Here is a 23,056-nt window from a genome sequence, read left to right as displayed (position 1 = left end):
ATGGGTGCTCCCTTGTAGGTAACTAACTGCTTTTCTCTTGCTGAATTTTTAAGATTCTCTCCTTGTCTTTAACCTTTAGTATTTTAATTATGTGTCTTGATGTGGGCCTTTTTAGGTGGGTCTTGTTTGGGACTCTCTGCACTTCCATTTGTAAGTCAATTTCTTTCACTAGGTAGGGGAAGTTTTCTGTCATTATTTCTTCAAATAATTTTTCAATATCTTGCTCTCTCTCTCTTCTCCTTCTGGCATCTCCATAATGTGAATGTTGGTACACTTGAAATTGTCCCAAAGGCTCCTTACATTATCTTCATATTTTTAGATTCTTTTTTCTTTTTGCTCTTCTGATTGGATGTTTTTTGCTTCCTCATATACCAAATTGTTGATTTGATTCTCGGAATCCTCTACTCTACTGTTGAATCCCTGTAAATTATTCTTTATTTCAATTAGTGTATGCTTATTTTCTGACTGGTCCTTTTTCATGTTTTTTTACATTCTCACTAAGATCCTTGGAAGTCTCACTAAGTCCCTTGACATTCTCATTAAGATCTTTGAGTAACTTATAACCGTTGGTTTAAACTCTGTATCTAGTAGTTTGCTTGCTTCCATTTCTTTTATTTGTAACATGTTTCTTTGCACATTTTAGCTGTTTCCCAGTGTTTATTTCTATGTATTAGGTAGAACTGTTATATTTCCTGGAATTGGTAGAGTGGCCTTGTGTAATAGGTGTCCTGTAGTGGTTCAGCCTCCCCAGTCACCTGAGCTGAGCACTCTAGGTGCGCCCCTATGTGGGCTGTGTCACAGTCTTTTTGTAGTTGAGTCTTGATTGACATCATGGGAGGAATTGGTCTCCAGGCCAATTGGCTGTGAGGACCAGCTGTGTCTACAATGGAAGAGTTGCTGTTCAGGAGACACCTCTATGGAGCAGGACTTACTGAGTCTGCTTCTTGAGTGTGTCACTTGTGGATACATAAAGTTGTAATCTAGTATGGTCTGAAGCTGTCCACCAGGTGCATTGGCTCTGGGACCTCCCAGGAGGTGCAAAGTCAGGCATTGCCTGGAGCCACTCAGCAGGAGCTACAGAGAGATCTGCAGATGGCTGCTACTTGGATTGGGCTAGGAAGTGCCCAGGCAAGGCCCAGCTGTGAAGCAAGGCAAGTTGATGCTAGTGCCAGGTCTTGGGCCTTTTATTGATAGGTTTGGGGCATGCTGAGTCCCGCTGCTGCTTGTTTGAGAGAGTTTAGCAAAGTCTTAAGCCTGAGCCAGGACAGGCCATTCGTATGGAAAAGCTGCTGCAAACAGCTTGAGTGGGGCTTCAAATTGGATGGGGTGGGGTATCAGGGAATCACCAGGGATGAGTGAACAGTGTAGGCCATGGTGATGGGAACTCAGGTATAGCTGCCAGTCAGCTCTGCAACAAGGGAGGTCCCAGCACAGGAACAATGACCCTGTGAGCACCCCTGTTCCGTATTTTAGTTGTAATTTTGGGGGAAGCAGAGAGTATAGGAGTTTACCTATGCCACCATCATGGTTCTCTCTCTATTTTCAGCCTTTTCACTAGGCTTCACTTTACCCACCAAAAGACAGTGAGTTACTTCTGCAACCTCTTGTACTGGGCCCCTAAATATGGGAAATCCATTTAGTTTGACTGATTTTTTTCACCCTTATGTCCATGTCTTCTCCATAATGATATAGATAATTTTTCATTCACCCATTTTACAATTATTTTAATACTTAGTATGTGCCCAAAATCTCTTAGGAGGTAGGGATACGGACATGTGTCCTCCCATCCAGGAGTTCATAGTCTTGTAAAAATAGAATTACAATACCAAATGTAACATTATTATAGAGGTCTGCGTTAGTGCCGTGAAAACAAAGAGAAGGGGTGTTAAATGACTTCCTAGGGTGGCTTCACAGAAAATAACTTTTTTTCTAGATGTGAGATTAATAGCAAGGTTCGCTTATGAAAAGAGGAAGCCATCTAACAAGTGATGGAAAGCCTGGAGAGCCCTACCTGGAACGGAGGAAAACTCACTAGTCATCATTCTCAGTCAGAGAATGTCACCTCATACTTACTCAACTAATGTTTTTTGAACAAGAACTGTGCTGAGCACTGAAGGATAAACAAAGGGATATAAAACATTTTCTACCTGCCAGAAGAGATTACATCTTGTAGAGAAGATGCAAAATATCTACAAGTAATAGCAAGTCAAGAAAAAATGTGCAAAATAACATGAAAAGTAAAAGCAAAATACTTAAGGAGTTTAAGGGCAAAGTAAAAGTCACTTACAGCTTTGAGAATCAGACAGCATTATAGAAGAAGTGATAATTGAGCCCAGTGTTTAAATATGTGTAATATTTTACTGTTTGGAAATCAAAGTTTACTCGTGTTTAAACACTTATTGAGTGCCTGTCATATATGTACAGGACACTATGCCTGACAAACCCAGTCTCTGTACGCTGAGGGCTCTCAGTTATGGAGGGTAGAAAATACTTTGTTGAGTATCATCTGTATCTCAAGTGTTCTCATTGACCGTTAAAACAAGCTACAAGGTTAGAGATTTCTCTACAAGTGAAAAAAACTGAAGCTCATTGAGAAGTCACACATAGCCAGCACACAATAAGTGCCTAGCATCAAAACTCAAATCATTGTTCCCTACTTTAAATCAGAACTTAATGTGATATTTCCTGTTTTTTTCCTCCTGTTCTCCCCTTAATCCACCTGTCTGCTTGCTTTCTGTTTTGACATTTCCATGCACAATATAACAACAGATGCTACATTCTTACCTGAACCCAACCAATTATACTTCAGAAGAATAAACAACAGTAGCTCATTACCCCATTCATTGTACAATGTCTGCTCCTCAGTGTACCCACTCTCCAAGGCTTTTCCCCAGAATGAAAACTGGCCTCAGATATCCCACACCATGGATTCAGTGTGGGAAACAACGAAGAGATATTAGATGAAAGTCAGCAATCTTGGGACCTAAATACCCAAGTTTTACTGGCAAGAAAGAACAAAAAACTAGATTAGTAGCTCAGTTTGAAATCTACTGACTAAAAGCAAAGGCCTCATATAAGTAAACATTGTTGAAAAACAGTGATGTAAAGGACACTGCCCTAGCCAGTTTGGTTCAATGGTTGAGCATTGACCCATGGACTGAAAGGTCATGGGCTCAATTCTGGTCAAGGGTACATACCTTGATTGTAGGCTCAATCCCCAGCCCTGGTATGGGCTCATGCAGAAGGCAACACATCAGTGTGTCTCTCTTACATCAATGTGTCTCTCTGTCTCTATTCTCACTTTCACTTTCTCTCTCAAAAACAAAAGAAAGAAATCAATGGAAAAAATAGCCTTGGCTAAGGATTAACAAAAACAAGAAAGACACCTATACTCGAATAGCAGCCTTAGTAAACATCATTGTTCAACTTCAACTTGGTTTTCTCAACAAGTTAAGTGTTTATCTGCATTTTAGGTCTGTAAGAAAACAAGGAAACCTGGTATAAGTTGAAAATATGAATCGATCTTATACTTCAGTTAATGGTTGCTTGGGGTTGCACTATTTAAAAAGTCCTACTCTACTCTCTGTTTTTATATCGAGAAGCTGATACTTAGAAATGAAGACATAAGAAATATAATTTAGCCCTCGCCGGTGTGGCTCAGTTAGTTGGGCATCATTCCGTGCACCAGGAGGTTCCCAATTCAATTCCTAGTCAGAGTGCATGTCCGGGTTGTGGAACATGCAGGAGGCAGCTGATCAATGTATGGATCTCACATCAATGTTTCTCTCTCTCCCTCTCCCTTTTCCCCTCTCTCTCTTTAAAACTCAATAAAAAAATCTCTTTTTTAAAAAAAAGACAGTATAACTAGAATTTAATTTTGATATACATAGCATCAAATATTCACTGAGTTATTAATATATGACAACATTACTAGAATAGTTTAATACTTGAAACTATTCAGCTGAAACTCATTGCTGACTCAGGACACCAATCCTATATAATAAAACCTAATATGCAAATTGACCGAATGGCGGAACAACCAGTGGAATGACTGGTCGCTGTGATGTGCACTGACCACCAGGGGGTCAGTTGCCTCCCATATATGCCCTGACTGGGAATGGAACCTGCAATCTAGGTATGTGCCCTGAGTAGAATTGAACTTGCAATCTTTTGGTGTATGGGACAACGCTCAACTAACTGATCCACCTGGCCAGGGCCCATTCCATTTTAATGTTAATATATCCAGTATTCTACAAACTTTTAAGTCATTTCTACATAGGAAATGTATATTTTTCAAATGTGAATAGTTATGTGAAGGTGTGTTTTGTAAATGCTTTTAATAGCCTTAATTTTCATCCTAGAAAGGAAGCAACTGGGTATGTAATACGTCTTTCCTCAATCTCAAATACCCTAACCCTTTAGTAAAAAAAAGAAATTAAATTACCTTTCCTTTTCTAAGGAGTTACTTACCACTTTAATAATTTGTGTCACCCTGGCCGGTGTGGTTCAGTGGTTGGAGTGTCGGCACATGTACTCAAGGGTCACGGGTTTGATTCCCGTTCTCAGGTTTGATTCCCGGTCAAGAGCATGTACCTGGGTTGTAGGTTCTCTACAGCCACGTCAGGGTGCATACAGAAGGCAATGTGTCTCTCTCACACTGATGTTTCTCTCTCTCTCTCTCTCTCTCTCTCTCTCTCTCTCTCTCTTCCCCCTCTTATTCTCCCTCACTCTCTCCCTTCCACTCCCTCTTAAAATTAATGGAAAAAATATCCTTGGGTGAGGAGTAATAAAAAACAAAATAAAAAATAATAAAACAACTGGGGGATGAGGGAACAATGAGGGGATAAAGACACATTTGTAATACCTTAATCAATAAAACATTTTAAAAAAATAATAATAAAACAGGTTGGAATTTATTTTAGTTAATTGCCCCTTAGGCTAATACAGTGATTTTTAACCAGTGTGCTGCAAGAATTTTTAAAACATGCATTACCTGACTATTTAGTCTAGGGCACTGACCACTTTTCCCTTAGATTGTCAAATAGATTGTCACAGCCAACACAACAATAGCCATCCAGTGTGAATGCCCTGGCTTGAACCATAAATATATTATTCATATGAGTTGCATCTTATTGATCACATCTCATGGTAATGTTGCATCTGATTGGTTAATTCTTTTTTTTTTAATTAAATCTTTATTGTTCAGATTATTAGTTGTTCCCCTTTTTCCCCCCATAGCTCTCCACTCAGCTCCCACCCCACCCTCTGCCCTTACCCCTCCCACTGTCCTCATCTATAGGTGTACGATTTTTGTCCAGTCTCTTCCTGAGCCCCCACACCCCTTTCCCCCCAAGAATTGTCAGTCCACTCCCTATCTATGCCCCTGGTTCTATTATATTTCCCTGTTTACTCTGTTCATCAGATTATTTATTCACTTGGTTTTTAGATTCACTTGTTGATAGATATGTATTTGCTGTTCATAATTTTTATCTTTACCTTTTTCTCCTTCCTCTTAAAGAATACCTTTCAGCATTTCATATAATACTGGTTTGGTGGTGATGAACTCCTTTAGCTTTTTCTTATCTGTGAAGCTCTTTATCTGACCTTCAATTCTAAATTATAGCTTTGCTGGGTAAAGTAATCTTGGTTGTAGGTTCTTGGCATTCATCACTTTGAATATTTCTTGCCACTCCCTTCTGGCCTGCAAAGTTTCTGTTGAGAAATCAGCTGACAGTCGTATGGGTACTCCCTTGTAGGTAACTGACTGTCTTTCTCTTGCTGCTCTTAAGATTCTCTCTTTGTCTTTTGCCCGTGGCATTTTAATTATGATGTGTCTTGGTGTGGTCCTCTTTGGATTCCTTTTGTTTGGGGTTCTCTGCACATCCTGGACTTGTAAGTCTATTTCTTTGACCAGGTAGGGGAAGTTTTCTGTCATGATTTCTTCAAATAGGTTTTCAATATCTTGCTCTCTCTCTTCTTCTGGCACCCCTATAATTTGGATATTGGTGCACTTGAAGTTGTCCCAGAGACTCCTTACACTATCTTCATATTTTTGGGTTCTTTTTTCTTTTTGCTTTTCTGGTTGGGTATTTTTTGCTTCTTTGTATTCAAATCTTTGACTTGATTCTTGGGAACCTCTTGTCTGCTGTTGGATCTCTGTATATTATTCTTTATTTCAGTCAGTGTATGCTTAATTTCTAGTTGGTCTTTTTTCATATCCTCCAGGGTCTCACTAAATTTATCGGCGGTTTCTAGAAAATTCTTGAAAAACCTTAAAAGTATGGTTTTGAACTCTATATCCAGTTGTTTGCTTTCCTCTGTTTCTGTCATTTGTGACCTATTTCTTTGTCTCTGTATTTTTTATGCTTCCCTGTGTTGGTAGAGTGGTTTTGTGTGCTAGGTGTTGTATAGGGTCCAGTGGCTCAGCCTCCCCAATTACCTAACGTGGACACTCTTGGTGTACTCCTTTGTGGGCTTTGTGCACAGTCTTGTTGTAGTTAAGCCTTGATTGTTGTAGGTATCACTGGGAGGAATTGACCTCCAGGCCAATTGTCTGTGAGAATCAGCTGTGTCTACAGTGGGAGAACTTCTGTGCTGAAGACACCCTTATGGGGCAAGACTTGCTTCAGTGGGGCTTTGGTGCTCACTGAGTCTGCCCCCTGAGTGTGTCCCTTATGGATCTGAGGAGTTATAGTTGGATGGTCCCACTCTGACCACTGGGTACACTGGCTCTTGGATCTAAGGAGGTGCTAATTTACCCTCTGCCTGAGGCTACTCAGCAGGAGCTATGGAGAGATCTGCAGATTCCTCCTCCTTGTTTTGGGGTTTGGAGGTGCCCAAATGAGGCCCAGCTGTGAGGCAATGAAAGCTGCTATGGGGCCTTGGACCTTTTTTTGGAAGTTCTGGGTTTCTCTGATTCAGCTGCAGTTTGTTAGGTAATTGTCAGATTGCAAAGGGCCAGGGCATTCATATGCAAAAGCCTCTGCGCACAGCTTGGGTGATGCGGGGTCTCAGGGGATCAGCAGGGCGGAGCAAGCAGCTATGGCTGATCCTCAGCCCTGCCCTAAGGGGCCCCGGGTCTCAGTGTCCCGGTAATCGCTGCAAGCACCTCTGAGAGAAAGCTGCCCTCGAGTTCCGAGTTCTGCCTGCTGCCAGACAGTCCAGTTTCTCCCCAAATGAGTCTGGGTCCCCAGAGACTCAACCGGAACTGGAGTTCAGAGCAGTTGGGGGCTTATGATTCCCTCCCGATTGAAAAAGACAACCGTGTCCTCAGCTGCCAGCCCTTGCCGCGAGCGCCTCCATACCTCTGTACCTCCGCAGCTCCTCTGAGTCTCAGTGTGCTTTTCTCTTTCCTTCAATTTGTAGAATTTCCACTCAGCCAGCCTTCCTGTGGTTCTGGATGATATCCGTTTTGTCTTTTAGTTGTATTTTTCTGTTTGTTGTGGGAGGCAGCAATTTCCAGTGTTTACCTATGCCGCCATCTTGGTTTTAGTCACTTTGGCCCTAGCTGGTTTGGCTCAGTGGATAGAGCACCAACCTGCAAACTGAAGGGTTCCAGGTTCAATTCCGGTCGAGGGCATGTGCCTGGGTTGTGGGCTCAATCTTCAGTAGGGGGCATGCAGGAGACAGCTGATCAATGATTCTCTCTCATCATTGATGTTTCTATCTCGCTCTCCCTCTCCCTCTCTCTGAAATCAATAAAAATATATTTTTTGAAAAATCACTTTGGAGCAAAAAGTTAGGTCATTATTATATATATGTAAAAAATATATATTTTGGTGTGCCACCGATTTTATTAGTTTATGTATGCCGTGAGATGAAAAAGTTTGAAACTCGCTGGGCTGATATTAAGAAAATGAAAAACACATGAGTTTGTTGTTCAAGTGTTAGGTTTGGTTAATAAATGGGAAATAACTTTCTGATGAGTTTCTAGAAAGCAGCAGCTTTTTTCTAATCTCTCCCCCATTCCCCACAGTCTCACCCATTACATAGTTTAACACCTGGTTCTTGCTCTCCTTAGGCCATTCGGCTCTCCTTAGAGCAGGCCCTGCCTCCAGAGCCAAAAGAAGATGCTGAACCCGTGAGCAAACTGCGGATCCGTACCCCCAGTGGAGAGTTCCTCGAGAGGCGTTTTCTGGCCAGCAATAAGCTCCAGATTGTCTTTGATTTTGTAACTTCCAAAGGATTTCCATGGAATGAGTTCAAGTTACTGAGCACCTTTCCTAGGAGAGACGTAAGTTCCTATGCCTTTCTTGGGACGTGTGTCCAGATGGGAAATGTCCCATCGTTAGGGCTGGATAAAGTAGTCCAAGGAAAGTCCAATGGTACAGCCTTTGGGGACGGTATGGCCTCTCAGCACAGCAGACATATGCTCAATAGCCTATGCTAGAATTCAGGTACTAGGTGTGGGGTTTTTTCCTAGCTACTTCCCCTGTTCCAGCATTCATACAGGCTTTCCCAAGATCTCATCTCTCTAAACCTCAGAATAGATCTGAAAATTGTGTGCTTAACAGCCTAACAGAGTTAGATCAAGGTCAAATGATTATAGGTTTACTAAGAACGAGTCATGTTAAAACAAGAGTATTTTGTGATTTAATAGTTCTTATTAGCCTGGAAGTCAAGGAGGGTAACCTATATTCACTGTGTATCTGCATTTCAGCAAGATTCTTAATAGTCTCTGATAGTATTCTGAGGCAAAGTAGAGAGATAAATCTACAGTTAGGTGGATTCATTGCTGATTAAACAGTGGTGACCACAAGGTTTTGACTAAGAGACTGCCCTCTTCCTGGAGGGAACCAAGAGGTTTTATATTTAACCCTGTATTACTCACTGTGCTCACTAGCAACTTAAATGAAGACTTTCTCAGATTTTTGGATTATGGAAAATAAGATTCAAGAAAACCTTGAAATATTAAAACAATAGGCAAAAATGAACCTGGAGAAATATTGCAGAAATGTAGAGATTTATGCATTAAGTTTAGAATATCAATTGCTCAAGTTTGCAATGGAAAGATCATGCTTTAGCAGAGATTATGGTTGAATTAAGCTGACTATCTATATAAAAGGCTAAGTGTCCATCCATCCGACCGGTAGCTATGACACGCACTGACCACCAGGGGGCAGACGCTCAATGCAGGAGCTGTCATGGCACTCACTGGCCATTTAAAAATAAATGGCACCACGGACCTGGCACCAACAAACCAACACTCAGCTTCCCCCAAGTAGGACACAGGCCCCTCCACCACCCCAGAGCAACACCCCACCAAATCGCAGCCAACAGTGTCAAGACCCAATGGCGCAAAATGCTGCCCACAGCCCAGCCCAGCCCGGAAACAGTCGCTGTGGGCACCAGGTAATGACATCACATAGCAATGCCTGGCTTCCTCTCCCTAGCGACTAGCCTCCTTGGAGTTTCTTCAGCCCAGGAACCGACTTGCTTTATAGCCAGGTGCAAACATTTTACAGTTTAACCAAATGTCTGTGAAGCGTTTTCCCGTGCCTCATCTCATTTGATCCTCGCAGAAGTCCTGGAGTAGGTGGATAGGAGACTCGGTAGAATACTATTTTTTTTCATTAGCAAGATGCAAATAGTGATATTAAAATATTTCTTCTAATTAATTTCCTTCCAGTGTGCATGAATCCATGCACTGGGACATAAATAATGTGTTTTGGCCGCCAACAAAAAGCTAGCTATAATTTTAGAGATATAATCTTATAATTCCAACAAGAGGATCACTTAATGGTCCTATTCAGCTCTATACTAAGGTAAACAACCTCTGAAAGAGTCCTTATACCAGGCTGAAGTGTGAAAAACAGGAGCATGTCTACAGCAGGGCTGATAGGAAGGTGAGGGACTAGAAATTATATCGTTTGAGTAACATTTCCTCTAGGGAAGGAAAAGGCATGGGAGACATGGTTTGGTCTTCAGTCATTGAAGGCCTTCCATGAAAAAAAGGGATTTGACTTCGAGGCTCCAAAGACAGAAGTGGGACCAATCAGTTGAAAGTTACAGGAGGCAAGAAAGTGCCCTATAAGAAAGTATTTTCTAAGGGAGGACTATCTTGTGTTGTAAGGTAGTGATTTTTCTGTCATTGGATATAACTCAGCACTAGTGAATGATCCCTTCTCAGCAATAATGAATATATATTGGAGCAGGATTCATTCTTGGTGTTCCTACTTTATATGGACTAGCTTACCTTTAAGATGCATAGTAAATTTTAATATTCTTTGATTCTATTATCATCAAGTAATATGAGGTTTAGTAACCTGGACTTTATCTAACACACAAAACAAAGAAGTTGATTAACATTCATCTTAGTCCTTCACATTGGCTATCAGATTTGCAGGATAGAGACAGAAGCCAGTGGTTGTTTAGCTCCACCATTCATTCTCAAATGCCCTAGGTAGGATGAGGATCCTGCCACTTATATCTAAATCAAAGAGACTAGATGGACCCCAGGTGCTGGCCTCTCTTTCACTAGTTCTACCTATTGCTCCAAACTCTTCCTCCTTATTCATATATTGTACATGCACAAACATGCCCAAGGGAACACATGTGTGCACATGCTGTGTGAGCCACACATCCAGATACCTTCAATTCTGTCAATGCAGTTGAACTCTAAATGTGTGAAGCTTGGAAAAGAACCACTGTTAAGGGGTTCAAGATTAGCCTTAAGTTTTATGTCTCACCTTGGAGAACTTACAAAACTTAGGAGCTAAATTAGTTCTTCCCAACCCTTGTTTTGTTTTGTTTTTTAGTTGAGATACAGTTGACATATAACTTTGTATTAGTTACAGGTGTACAATATAATGATTCAATATTTGTGTACACTGCAAAATGATCACCACAACACATCTAGTTAACATCCATCACCATGGAACTTTAAGATCCCAGTCCTTAGTTATTTTCACTCCCCTTCTGGGTCTCATCTGTAAAAAGAAAGGAAGTGCTAGAAAAGATGGAGTCCAATGACCTTCTGACTCCTAAAGTTAAAGTTTCTTTCAAGTTAATATTTAAAACTGACTATTGAGGATAGGGTAAGGGAAGCAGTCTCTTAAAAGGATCTGGGTTTATGATCCGTGTTATTGACTCTTCCCACAAGACAAAAATGTGGACTGTGGGAAGTAGGGGAACTGTAAAATGAAATGTAGAGGATTGTTGGGCTTGCTACCTGCTTGCCTTGAACTCTACAGACCAAGAATGAGGCCTCTTCAGTGAGACTGTTAAGTGTCAATAGAGGATCAGTCACATAGTTTTAGAGAAACTTTACTCTTGATTTAGATCTCAGTCATGCATGTGTTGTTTTACACTGTTTTTAACAGTCATCTCCCATTATTCCTTTCCCACCAACCACATTTCTATCTCCATCCCAAGGGTAACCTCCATCCTCATCCCAAGGGCAGTGTAGATTAAGTTTGCCCCAGTTGCCCAGAGAAAAAGTCTAAGCAAAGTTTTCCTCCTATAGGAGAAATCAAGAGCTTCCCAGTATGCAGCACGGGTCCATTTTATGGTTTTTGGTCAACCTGAAATTACCCACTACCCAGTGGGTTTTTTTTAATCCCACTCTGATCATTCCCTTTCTTACTTAAAAAATTTGGTAGCTCCCTACTGCCCTAGATAAGTACAGACACCTTAGAATGTTTTCAAAAACTCTTCACAATCTGGTTTCATACCTACCTCTCCCACCTTAAACCCTGCCTCTCATTACTTATTTCCATTACCAGGAGATATGAGATTGCTCACTATTCACTAAAGACACAAGAGACTCTCATGCCTCTGTTCTTTCGTCCTTGATATCCACTCTTCCCGCTTTTGCTGCCCTGTTGGAACTCATTTTTTTAATGTGCAACTGAAATATCATCCTCTCTGGGAAGCCCTCCCCTTCTCCCAAGCTCCTCACTATGTACCCATTGCTGTTTGTACATTCCCTCTAGCAGCACTTGTCCTATTTTTCTGTAATTGTTTACAGAGACTGTCCATATCATCTTCATGTCTATCCCCCCTGGTTCTGCATGGTGCCTCACCCATAAACATTCAGTTACTGTTGTTGAATGTTAATGACCTCAGGTCTGATCCTAAAGCTCTGATTCCAGGGTGCACTAGAGAGGTTGTTTCAAATAAGAAGAGATGCCCTACGCCCACCCAGATTCCAGACCCAGACCTAAACCCAGAAAGCCCACCCAGGACTCATTAGACCGCCTAGAGCCAAGGGTGGGGTGAGAGTTAATGACCCTTCATCCTTCTCTGAATGCTTTTTCAAGTCAAATGACTAGTGTTTTTGCAAGGCTATTCTGTAACAGCCATCTGTGTCTGCAAGGATTAGGATCTAATTTGTAAAAGTCATCTTAAATTACCACCAAACTAAAGACTGTTAAAAAGCACATCTTAAGACCTCACCTCTTTAATAACAAATAACATAAGACTTAGCTCTAGGAGTCTTATTGTGTCTTCAGCCTTTTCTCCATAAAGCAGAGCCTGGTTTCTCACCAAAGGACTTGCTAAATGCTCTTCTGTGCCTCCACCCCCAACCAGAACAACATTTCATGCTAAGATTTGCCTGCTGTCCAACTATTTACTGAACTGAGCACTGGGGAATAACCAACATAGCTATGGCAGACACAGGTCTTTCCCAGAAAAACTAATTGTCAGGATGCTGGGAACATTGAGCTATTTGTTTGTTTTTGTTATTTTGTTGTCCATGTTGCTAATAACAGTTACCAAGAGAAGTGTAGCATTCACTTCCAGAGTTTGGTCATTCGCTCTACCTCTTGCATATGTTAGAGCCATGTGAACATCAGTGGCCTGTTTCCTTCCTCAGGCATTGTAAGGGAGTCGGTAGTGAAGCAGCTGAGTCCTAAATGCTCAGAAATGGCACTGACCACACTACTCACCATGCCTAGGAGCCAGAGTAAGAGGCCCCGGCCGGCCCCCCAGTTGTCCTCTAGACCTACAGTGGTCCAGGGCCATTCAGTGTGGGGTTGTCAGTATCCCCCAACCATCTCCTTCTTTCCCACCCCTCCCCTTCTTCTGTCCAATCCTGTTTTACCCTTATTATACTCTTCTTCATTCCACTCTTTCCTCCTCCTCATTTTTCTGTCCCACAATTCTTTCCCTCCCTGCCTCCTCTGGTTTTGGGTGGGGTTTTTTTCCTCTATTCATATCTGTATCACTCAGAGACACCCCACCTGCATGGAAAGTGAGGTCTTTGTGTATAAAATGTAGATACATGGGAAAGGAGCATGGTGACGGCAGGTTGCTTCAGGACTGTGGCCTGTGCATCTTGTGACCCATGTAATTACACAGCCCCTGTTCTTGTCTCAAAAACATTTCTTCCTCCAGATCTATAGCTATGAACCCAAGTAGAAAAACATACACTCAGAAATGCAGTACCAGACATTTTAGGTGTACTCTAAAACAAAGAACTGAATGTACCGGTATTTATTTTCCCCCCACCTTTCTAAGGAAACTATAACTCATAAATGTTTTCTTTCTCCCTCTCAGGAGAGTAAGTATAAATAAGCTTCTAGCAGGGTTTTTCACAGAGAAGACCTTCAGTAAGGATTGTTTAAATGAAGTGGGGGAAAGCCTTACAAACTTTGGTATACAGATTACTTCCTCTCTCATCCATCTGCCTTTATTATGCTAAGCACTAACCTCAACAGGGCGAACACGGTGCTGAAAATAGTGACATGGTTCTTACCCTTGTAGAACTTATAGTCTGTATCCAGAAGCTACTGCGGATGACATCTGACTTCACCAGTAATACAAGGATATTTTATTTGCCACCATAAGGATATATAAGTAGTTTAATTTCCATTTCACTCATGTATTTGTTCTTTCATATATAGCAGGGCATTTGCTGAGTAACCACTCTGCCAGCCTCCATACCAGACACTAATGATAAAGAGATAAAAGAAATTGTTACTGACCTTGAAGAGTTCACATTCTGGTTAAAACACACATCTAAAATAAACGCATTACAAATTGTACTCAGAAGAATAGGTAATTTCAGCCTGCAGTGATAAGGGGAGGCATTATAAAGGAAATGAAGCCTTGCATAGGGAGATGTGGATTAGGTGGAAACACAAAGGCATAGTTAAAAGTTTGGGTCATGCTCTGGCCAATGTGGCTTGGTTGGTTGAGCAATGTCCCAAGCACCGAAAGGTTGCCAGTTAGGTTTGGTGATTCCCTAGCAAAACTTACAGTATTCAACGTATAGTAATACTCATGGCTCTGATTTATTACAGCAAAAGGATACAACACAAAATTAGCACAGAGAAAAAGCACATGAGGTAAAGACCATGGGAAACCAGACACAAGCTCCCAAGAGTCCTCTCCCAGTGGAATCACACAGGATGAGCTTAATTCCCCCAGCAATGATTTGAGACAATACATGTGAAATAATTGCCAAGCAAGGAAGCTTATTAGGGACTCTGTACCCAAGATTTTTATTGGAAGCTGATCATGTAGGTACCCTTTGCCTGGCACATACCAACATTCCAGAATCCCAGAAGGAAAGCAGATGTTAAGCATAAACTATAAGTAATACTTTAAAAACAAAAAGGACATTAAATGTAAATGAAAATCAGTTTAGGCTTAGTGAGCCACTCTTATCAGTTCTGGGAATGGTGGGACCCCTCCCCCAAACCCAAGTTCACAAATGCCAGCCAAGGACCAACAAGCAAGCCTTTTAAAAGAATAGCTGTTAGGCATACATATAGTTTTATTTTTTAAGATATTCATATCTCGGGTTCACTTCTGGGATTTACTACTGGATATGTAAGTGGAACTCTGTAAACTGGGAAACTTGTAAGCATTTGATTTTTCCTCTCACCTTGGCTTGTAACAGAACTTAGTCCTGTAATGAAAGGTAGATGTAGCTTCAGAAAAATATTAATAAGCACCCGTTATTCCTGTATTCTCAAAGGAGACTTTCAAGAGATCCTGAGGGAAACACAATCCCTGGATATGGCCATCTCTTAGTTTCTAGAGTGCCAGTATCCTTTATGTAAATGTGCCCAAATCTGCTTTGGTCTGCTCAGATTTCCTGCAGTTGTCCTTGAGACTACAGCCACTTTTCCTCACAGAGGGAGAATACTTTCTTAGCCTGGCTACTTAAAATAAAGGGGAAGTTGTTGGTATTTATTTTTCCTTGCTTGTCTTAAGCAAATATAAATCAACACTGTAAGAATGATTTATTTAACACTACCTGCTCTTTTCGGCATTGTAGCCTGAAACAAGAGCATACGTAGGCTGTGGAATCCAATGGACCTGGCTTTGAATTCTGCATCACCTCTTCGTAGAGTGATCTTAGAGAAATTACTTAATCTCTTGGTGAAATGAAAGTAACAATACCTATTTCAAAGGCTTGTGAACATTAAATGAAAGAATGAATGTGAAATGTTTAATACATACAGCATTTAACACAGTAAGAATTTAATAATGGTAACTGATATGATGGTAATGGTGATTATTTCTCTCTCCATCCCCACTTCCTCTTTCCTATCCTGTTTTGTTTTGTTGTTGTTGTTTTTGTTTCAAGAGGACAAAAATGTCAAATATTAACTGTTTAAAAACTACCAGCTTCAAGTAAGGATATCAAACGGTGTGCCTTACATGCCTGAAAATAAAAAGGTTCAGAGTGGTTTTCAACTAGAAATATTTAAAGTTTTAGCAACTTGGAAGACAGTAAAGCTTCACAGAAGAAACAGAGTTTAAACTATTTTTTTAAAGGAGTAGTGAAAAACTACTCAGCAATAAAAAGGAATGAACTCAACACATGAAACAACTTGGGATCTCAAGGGCATTATGCTGAGTGAGAAAAGGCAAGCTCAAAAGGTTACTCACTGTATGATTACATGTATATAACATTCTTTAATTGGCATAATTATAAAGATGGTGTAGGTGTAAGGGGTGGATGTGACTACATTTTATGGTTATTCTGTGTCTTGATTGTGGTAGTGGTTACACAAATCTGCACAAGATAAAATAGCAAAGAAATATTCACAGACATATACTCAACTGAATATACATAAAAACTGATGAAATGTGAATTAAGGCCTATAATCTATTAACAGTATCATACCAGTGTCATTTTCCTGGTTTGATATTATACTACTAGAGGCCCAGTGCAGGGATTCATGCACCAGTGGGGTCCCTCAACCTGGCCTTCGGGGATCGGGCTCCCTCCTCTCTAGTTCTGGGTGTGTCACCCAAGAACTATAGCTGCCAAGTCACCACAGCTCAGCAGCTCCTGTGTTGAGCATCTTCCCCCTGGTGGTCAGTGCGTGTCATAGCTACCGGTCTGAGCATCTGCCCTCTGGTGGTCATTACGCGTCATAGCCATCAGCCAGTCCGCCAGTTGGTTGATCACTTAGGCTTTTATATATAGAGGTAGTCATATTTAAAGGAATGGCCATTTGTCAAGCAGAAGTATAAATAAAACCATAGGAATATAAGCCAGTGTGTTTTTGGGGAATTGCAAACAGTTTGCTATGCTGGAATTTAGGATGTAAAGTCAGGCATGGAGGGAAATGAGATAGGAATTGAAAAAATAACTAAAGGACTTTCTGTGCATTAATACAACAATTTTCAACCTTTTTCATCTCATGGCACACATAAACTAATTACTAAAATTCTGCAGCACACACAAAAATACATTTTTGCTGATCTGACAAAAAATAGGTATTATTTTGATTCATTCACACTAAATGGCTATTGTTGTATTGGATGTTATCATTTTTTTATTTTTCAATCTAAAGGAAAAGAAATTCTTTTACAGCACACCAATTGAAAAAAATCATTGCATTAAATCCAGCAAATACTCTTTGATCACCTGTTGTGCTCAAGACGTTGGGGATATAGTAGTAAATAGGCTAGACAAAGTTCTTGCCCTCACAAAACCAATTCTGGTAGAAATTTGAACTAGTTAAGGTAGGTATTAACCCTTGTAGTAAGAGAAATTTATGCTTAGAATTGCCAAATAGCTAATGCAAATTGACATAGCTAATAAGTTGCAGAGCAGTGACTCCACCTAGGTCTTTTGATTCCACATTTCTGCCTTTTCCCTACTGCCTCAAACTTATTGATTGTTGTCATTAGGAAGGATTAGAGTAGGGAGAACCTAGGAAAGGGTGACCAAATAGGACAGCGGTTCTCAACCTGTGGGTCGAGACCCCTTTGGCAGTCGAACAACGCTTTCACAGGGGTCACCTAAGACCATCCTGCATATCCCATATTTACATTATGATTCATAACAGTAGCAACATTACAATTATGAAGTAGCAATGAAAATAATTTTATGGTTGGGTCACAACATGAGGAACTGTATTTAAAGGGCCAGAAGGTTGAGAACCACTGAAATAGGACTATTGCAGTAGACAAGACAGTAGATTGTGAGCATCTAAACTAAGATGGCAATGATGGGAGTAAAAAGAAGGCAGCAGAATCAGGAGGAAGGAAGAATCCATGGGGTTTGGTGATTTTTAGCCATGTCAGGAACAAGGAGTTGTTAGGGGTGACTTAGAGGTCCCAACCTGAATGACTAGAGAGATCATAGTTCATGTGCAGAAATTAAGGAAGACAGATGAGGAGGTAGATTCGCTTGGGGATTTGTTGAGACTGAGATACCAGGAGGAAGTCTAGGTCAGTGATGGCGAACCTTTTGAGCTCAGCGTGTCAGCATTTTGAAAAACCCTAACTTAACTCTGGTGCCTTGTCACATATAGAATTTTCTTCATATTTGCAACCATAGTAAAACAAAGACTTATATTTTTGATATTTATTTTATATATTTAAATGCCATTTAACAAAGAAAAATCAACCAAAAAAAATGAGTTTGCGTGTCACCTCTGACACGTGTGTCATAGGTTCGCCATCACTGGTCTAGGTGGTGCTTTCTAACAGAGGATAAGGAGATTTAAACTGTGAGAGTGGCCACCACCTGGAAGTGAGTGGGGCAGATTTGAAGGAGATAAGTAGTGGAGTGACAGTATAGGCTAGTGGTTGAATGAATGGGTTCTAGAGTCCAGACTGAATCTCAATTCTGCCATTTCCTAGCTCTTGCTACAAGAGGTATTGAGAAAGGTGGTATTATGTAAGAAAACCCATTATTGTATGCTCCTGACCAGATCAAAGGAATACATAAAGGAGTTTTAAATTGTATTTGTAAAAGTACAACCATTTCATGAAAGCTGCGTGGAATTCAGAGTCTTAATAAAATTGTCTTCTGCCCCTTCCTACCTTATTTACAAAGAACTTGGTGTGTTGTGGTAGGGATTGATGACAATGAATACAGCCATTTATTTTTGTGCCTGTTATATGCATAATCAAATATATTAGTTCTCTGAAAGTAGATATTATCCCCACTTTACAGATGAGGACCCAGAAGCTTAGGAGAGCTTACATTTCTCAGATTTGCACAATAAATATCAATACCAGTATTTGATTCCCAAAACCTAGGTGCTTTCCTCATACCATGCTAAATATAAGATGTAACTGATTATGTATAAGTTTGTTGATGTGTTTAAGTCTTTATAAACTTACTAATTTTGCCTCAGAACTTAATTTTATAAGGGGTTTATAAAGTACTACCATTCAAAATGCTATATCAGAAATCAAATAAACTTTTGAAGGCTGCATGTACAATCCCATCTTACTCCATTCAGCCATAAATAAAAAATCATTAGTTCTGTGCTCAGTATGCCAGGTGCTTCTGCAGACAAGCTTTGCTCACTTAAACTTAAAATCTTTATAATAACCCCACTATAAATACAAACAACTATATATGTGCAGATTAACCTTTTCTCCACACCCCTTGTAATTTTCAAAGCCAGTGCTGGAGTTCCAGAGTGTATTAGCACATGCAACAGCATGCCGCAGCCCCAGCCCACTTCACCCGCACCACACCTGCTCTTCCCCCACAACCAGGACCTCAAGGCCTTAGGTTTAATGTCTACTCCTGAATCCCAAAAGTGAAGATTCTTTTGACATTTCCAAATTTATTTCACTTTCCTTCCTCTAATTGGCTATATGTGACAGCCTTGTGTGAACAGGCCTTCCTCATACATGGATATTAGACTGTGAGAACTAGAAAAGACCCCTGTTTTATAGATTTAAAAACCCAAGATGCAGAGAAGGAAAGTAACCTGATCAAGGAAAATCAAAAGATGCCAGAACTAGAAATGATTGGCCCAGATTTACAATAATCACAAAATGAAGGTAAGATATACCTTTTGTAAACAAACAAAAAGAATTGTAACATCAAATCTGAAGTTATTTGGGATCATATCTAATTCATCTGAATACAGAGCCTGCCACATAGTAAGCAACTAATATTGGTTTATTGTTTATGAAAGTGTAAGTCAGTAAAATAGTTAGATGTAGGAAAGACTTGTGCATATTAGAATGAGACACAGAGGAAAAGAGGAACATAGAGCTATGGAGACCATATGACTGAGTTAGGTGTTTCCCTTCCTCATGCTCTCTATTGTAGCCCTTTACTATTTTGAATTGCAGTGGGTCAATTTCCTGTCTGCATCCAGCCCTAGAATCTACACTCCTTGAGGGCAGAGATAGTGCCTGTTCTGATATCATAGTAAATATTAAGGAAATACTTGTTTAGTAAATAAATGAGAGAAAAACATATTCCTACCTATTCATGCATTCACTGTTTTTGTTTTTGTATTTTTCATCTCACCAGGCAGAAACTCATGATATCCTCATGACTTGAGGATAGGCAAGAGAGGGACCACATTATATAGTAACATTCACCCTCACTTATTCCTGGTTTTTTTCCCTTCCCCACCTATCTCCCCCCCCACACACACACACTCCCCCAGCCCCATGTCATGAGAAGAAAACTTATAAAGTCCAGAGGGTGGGGGCCATGGAGTCTGGAATCTGAGCTCTAGAAGTCTCCTGGCTGGCTAAAATTTTCAAGTGATTTTTAACAACCAGTTAGTTGTCAGTCTCTCATGTTGATGTCTCCAGTGGACATTCTCAGAGGGATGTGTCATGGTGGGAAGGGGACTAAGGTGAGAGCCAGGCACCCTGGGGAAGAATTTTTATTCTTCCATCCATTTGTTGTGTGATTTCATGCAGGGTACATACTTTCCTGGGTCTTATTTTCCTCTTCTGAAATATGAAGAGATTAAAGTGAGTGCTTTCTAAATCCTCCCTCAGCTCCGATACTATGTGATTCTATGATTAAATGACCTGAATAGAGAAAATCCTTGCCCTACTGACAACTCTCTTCTGAACACTGGAACAAAACCATTGGCTTCCTGGTCCTTCTGGCTTTATTTAATATTGTCTTCTCCTACTCCTTTTATATGAAAATGTCTCTGCCCCAGGCAGTTTATGGAGACTTAAGCTTTATTTACTGTAGCTGGAGGCTGCTATAAGCCGGGGCTTTGACAATATTTCACATTTATTTATCTGAGCCAGAGCTTAGGATCAGGTGGCAGCTAAGTCACTTAAGGTTATTCAAATGCATTGAAAATGTTGCTTAATAATTCAGGACCAGTTTTCTCTGTTTAGAGTATTAAGATTTTTTAAAGCCTTCTAATTAGCCAATTCCAACAGCAGTTTAGGGAAAAATCTGTCCCTTCTGAAAGGGCTACTGATGCAAACTTATTGTCACTCCTTATGCCTGTGCAGCAGGACTGACTAAGGCAAGGGCCAGAGAGAGTTGAGAGCTGGGTGACCTGCTGGGTGAACTGATAATAGTGACAGGTTCTGCCTGTATTAGGGGTGAGGCTAGGGAAAGAGGCCTAAGGATACAGCTCCTCTTCACTCCCTTTCTTTGGCTTGGTGGTGGGTCTGGCAAGGAGTGGGGAGCCTCCACTCAGTCATTCAGTAGGTCGTCTTCCAGCAAACATCTGTTGAATTCACACTCTTTCCAGCAGTGGACTGGTCTCTGGGGATAGATAGCCAGTGAGACCTCATTATATGCCCTCAGAATTCAACCTGAGAGACAGACTCAGACAAGTTGCACAATAACCTGAGAGGCATAACAGATAGATAGCTCCATGTGAAACTGTAGCTGACCTTTGAGTTAGATCCTCCAGAAATGGGTTGCCTTGCCTAGTCAAAATACAGGAGTGCTGGTTAAGCAGAGGACAATGCCAGTGCCTACATTTCAGTTTAAACACTGACCTTGAATCTGCCAGCAGACCTTGGCAGCCACCTTGTCGGAGGATCCTAAGGTTAAACAAAGGCATTAGTGCAGCAAACATGAATTGACCACATTCAGGGCAGTGAAATAGGCACGTGAGGCAGAGGCCACAATGAATGTACATAGCACCTGTGTTCCAGGAGCCCATGGCCCAGTGAAAGGAAGAAGTTACCACTTAGGATTACTTCTCTTACACAGGGAACAGGAGAAAGAGTTTAATTTAGGCTCTGTCACTTCGGCTTGGTTTTGTGGATGAAGTAGTATCTGAGCTGAGCCTTGAGAATATATTAATTTTCAACAGAGGATGAAGGACAGTCTAGTAGGGGAAACAGCAAAAGCAAAGTTTGGGTGAGAAAAGCATCAGGCATATTTAGGGAATAGCAAATGGCTCTAATTGGCTGGAGCATAAGGTCTGTGAGGGGATAGTATTTAGAGAAAGAATATAGGGGCCAAGCCATGACCACCCTTTCAAAAAGTTTAGGTATAACTAAACTTAGGCCCAGGTATAACTTATAGGACATGTATTTTTCAATATAAAATAGAATAAACACCTATCTTGCCACTTAACTCCTAAAATGTTGTTAATAAAGGCTTGCTCTCTATTTTTCAATGTTCAATAATGACCAAACATTCTCTGGTCTGATTTATTCAGCAAACATTAATTGAGAGTACATAATGCACCGGGTTCTTTGCTAGAAGCTGGAAATATAGAAGCAGGAAACAGTTTTTGTCTTTAAGTTGCTCAAAAGTGACTTGTCCGAGATCACACAGGTAGTCCAAAGAAGAATGGAAAGTTTAGGGCCAGGTTTGCAGTCTCCCAGAGCTTGTGTGTTCCCTTCTCTCTTCCTCTACTCTGAGCCCTGACCCTGTGTGGACACAGGGACCAAACTGATAGAAAATGAACACACAGAAAAGTCTGGCCAGATAAAATACGTATCTCCAGCCACCTCAAGTACCACTTCCTTAACAACTTCTCTCCTAAATACTTTTCTTTCTCATCATGGTACTTTTCCTTAAATCCAAGGGAAAGTTTGGGAGTTTCTGGTATGAGTTTGGTATTGTATAGGTGCCTGCTGGACAAGCCTTCAAAGAAAACACCTGCTCTGTTCATGATTCTTGCCTTCCACTTTCATAAGCTTTTGGGCAGATGAAATGTAATATGAAAATAGCTCAGAGAGAGCCTTGGTAACACTTAAGATATTGAACATGCTGCATCTGGTAACTAGAAAATTTAATGATCTCCTGCTGTTTTGGTAATTGGATAAGTAAATACATCAGAATAAATCACACCGTCAAGTCTTTTGTGTGCCGTTAGGGACTCAACTCTTTTAACTCCTGTTCAAAGCTCCAGCTCCTGAGTGGTGTTTGTGTGCAGAGCTGTGCATGCACCAGCTCGGTGGCCCTGCGTGGATATTAAAATGCATTCAGAATGCCCGCTTCCTCCATAGCCGCTCTGCCTGACGAGCACCACGAACATGCCGCTCCAGATCTCCCTGAAGCCTGGGAGTTTACATTTCATAAGACATTCAAGCCCTTCATTATCTATCTCCAAACTGTCTTTTCAGCCTTGTCCATTACGGGTGTGCTGTGAGCCTTGCCAGAAACACCACCCATTCACAAATTGGGAAAACGAGGCCAAAGCAAAAGGGCCCTATCCTGTTGCCCTAAGGAACCATTCAAGAATTTTAAGTAGGAGAGAGACAGGATCAGATATTTTGTTCAACTCTCATGGCAGTGTGGAAGAGAGACCCAGAGAGAAATGGTCTATTAGACCATTAGACCCTATTAGTTGTTGGGTAATGTCCTTCGCAGCTTACAGATGAGAAATTTGGGTCTTCTGGAGGTTAAATGACCTGCTCAAGAGCATACATGCAGCACTGG

At 40.8% G+C, this 23,056-nt stretch overlaps 1 protein-coding gene across 7 annotated transcripts in view; it reads left to right on the top strand.

Moving 5' to 3' along the window:
• The window catches only part of FAF1 (Fas associated factor 1), a 372,784-nt gene that overhangs the window by 336,716 nt on the left and 13,012 nt on the right, over window positions 1–23,056 (top strand). For all 7 annotated transcript variants that reach the window (XM_036349475.1, XM_036349474.1, XM_036349476.1 and 4 more), the window contains one exon: window positions 8,021–8,233. In XM_036349475.1, the coding sequence (XP_036205368.1) occupies window positions 8,021–8,233 (213 nt within the window). The remainder of the gene's footprint in view (window positions 1–8,020; window positions 8,234–23,056) is intronic.

This window comes from Myotis myotis, unplaced genomic scaffold, assembly GCF_014108235.1.
Source record: "Myotis myotis isolate mMyoMyo1 unplaced genomic scaffold, mMyoMyo1.p scaffold_m19_p_2, whole genome shotgun sequence".
In the NCBI taxonomy this organism is placed as follows: Eukaryota; Metazoa; Chordata; class Mammalia; order Chiroptera; family Vespertilionidae; genus Myotis; species Myotis myotis.
Note: the sequence above shows the minus strand (reverse complement) of the source record. Positions and strands in the feature narration are given on the sequence as shown.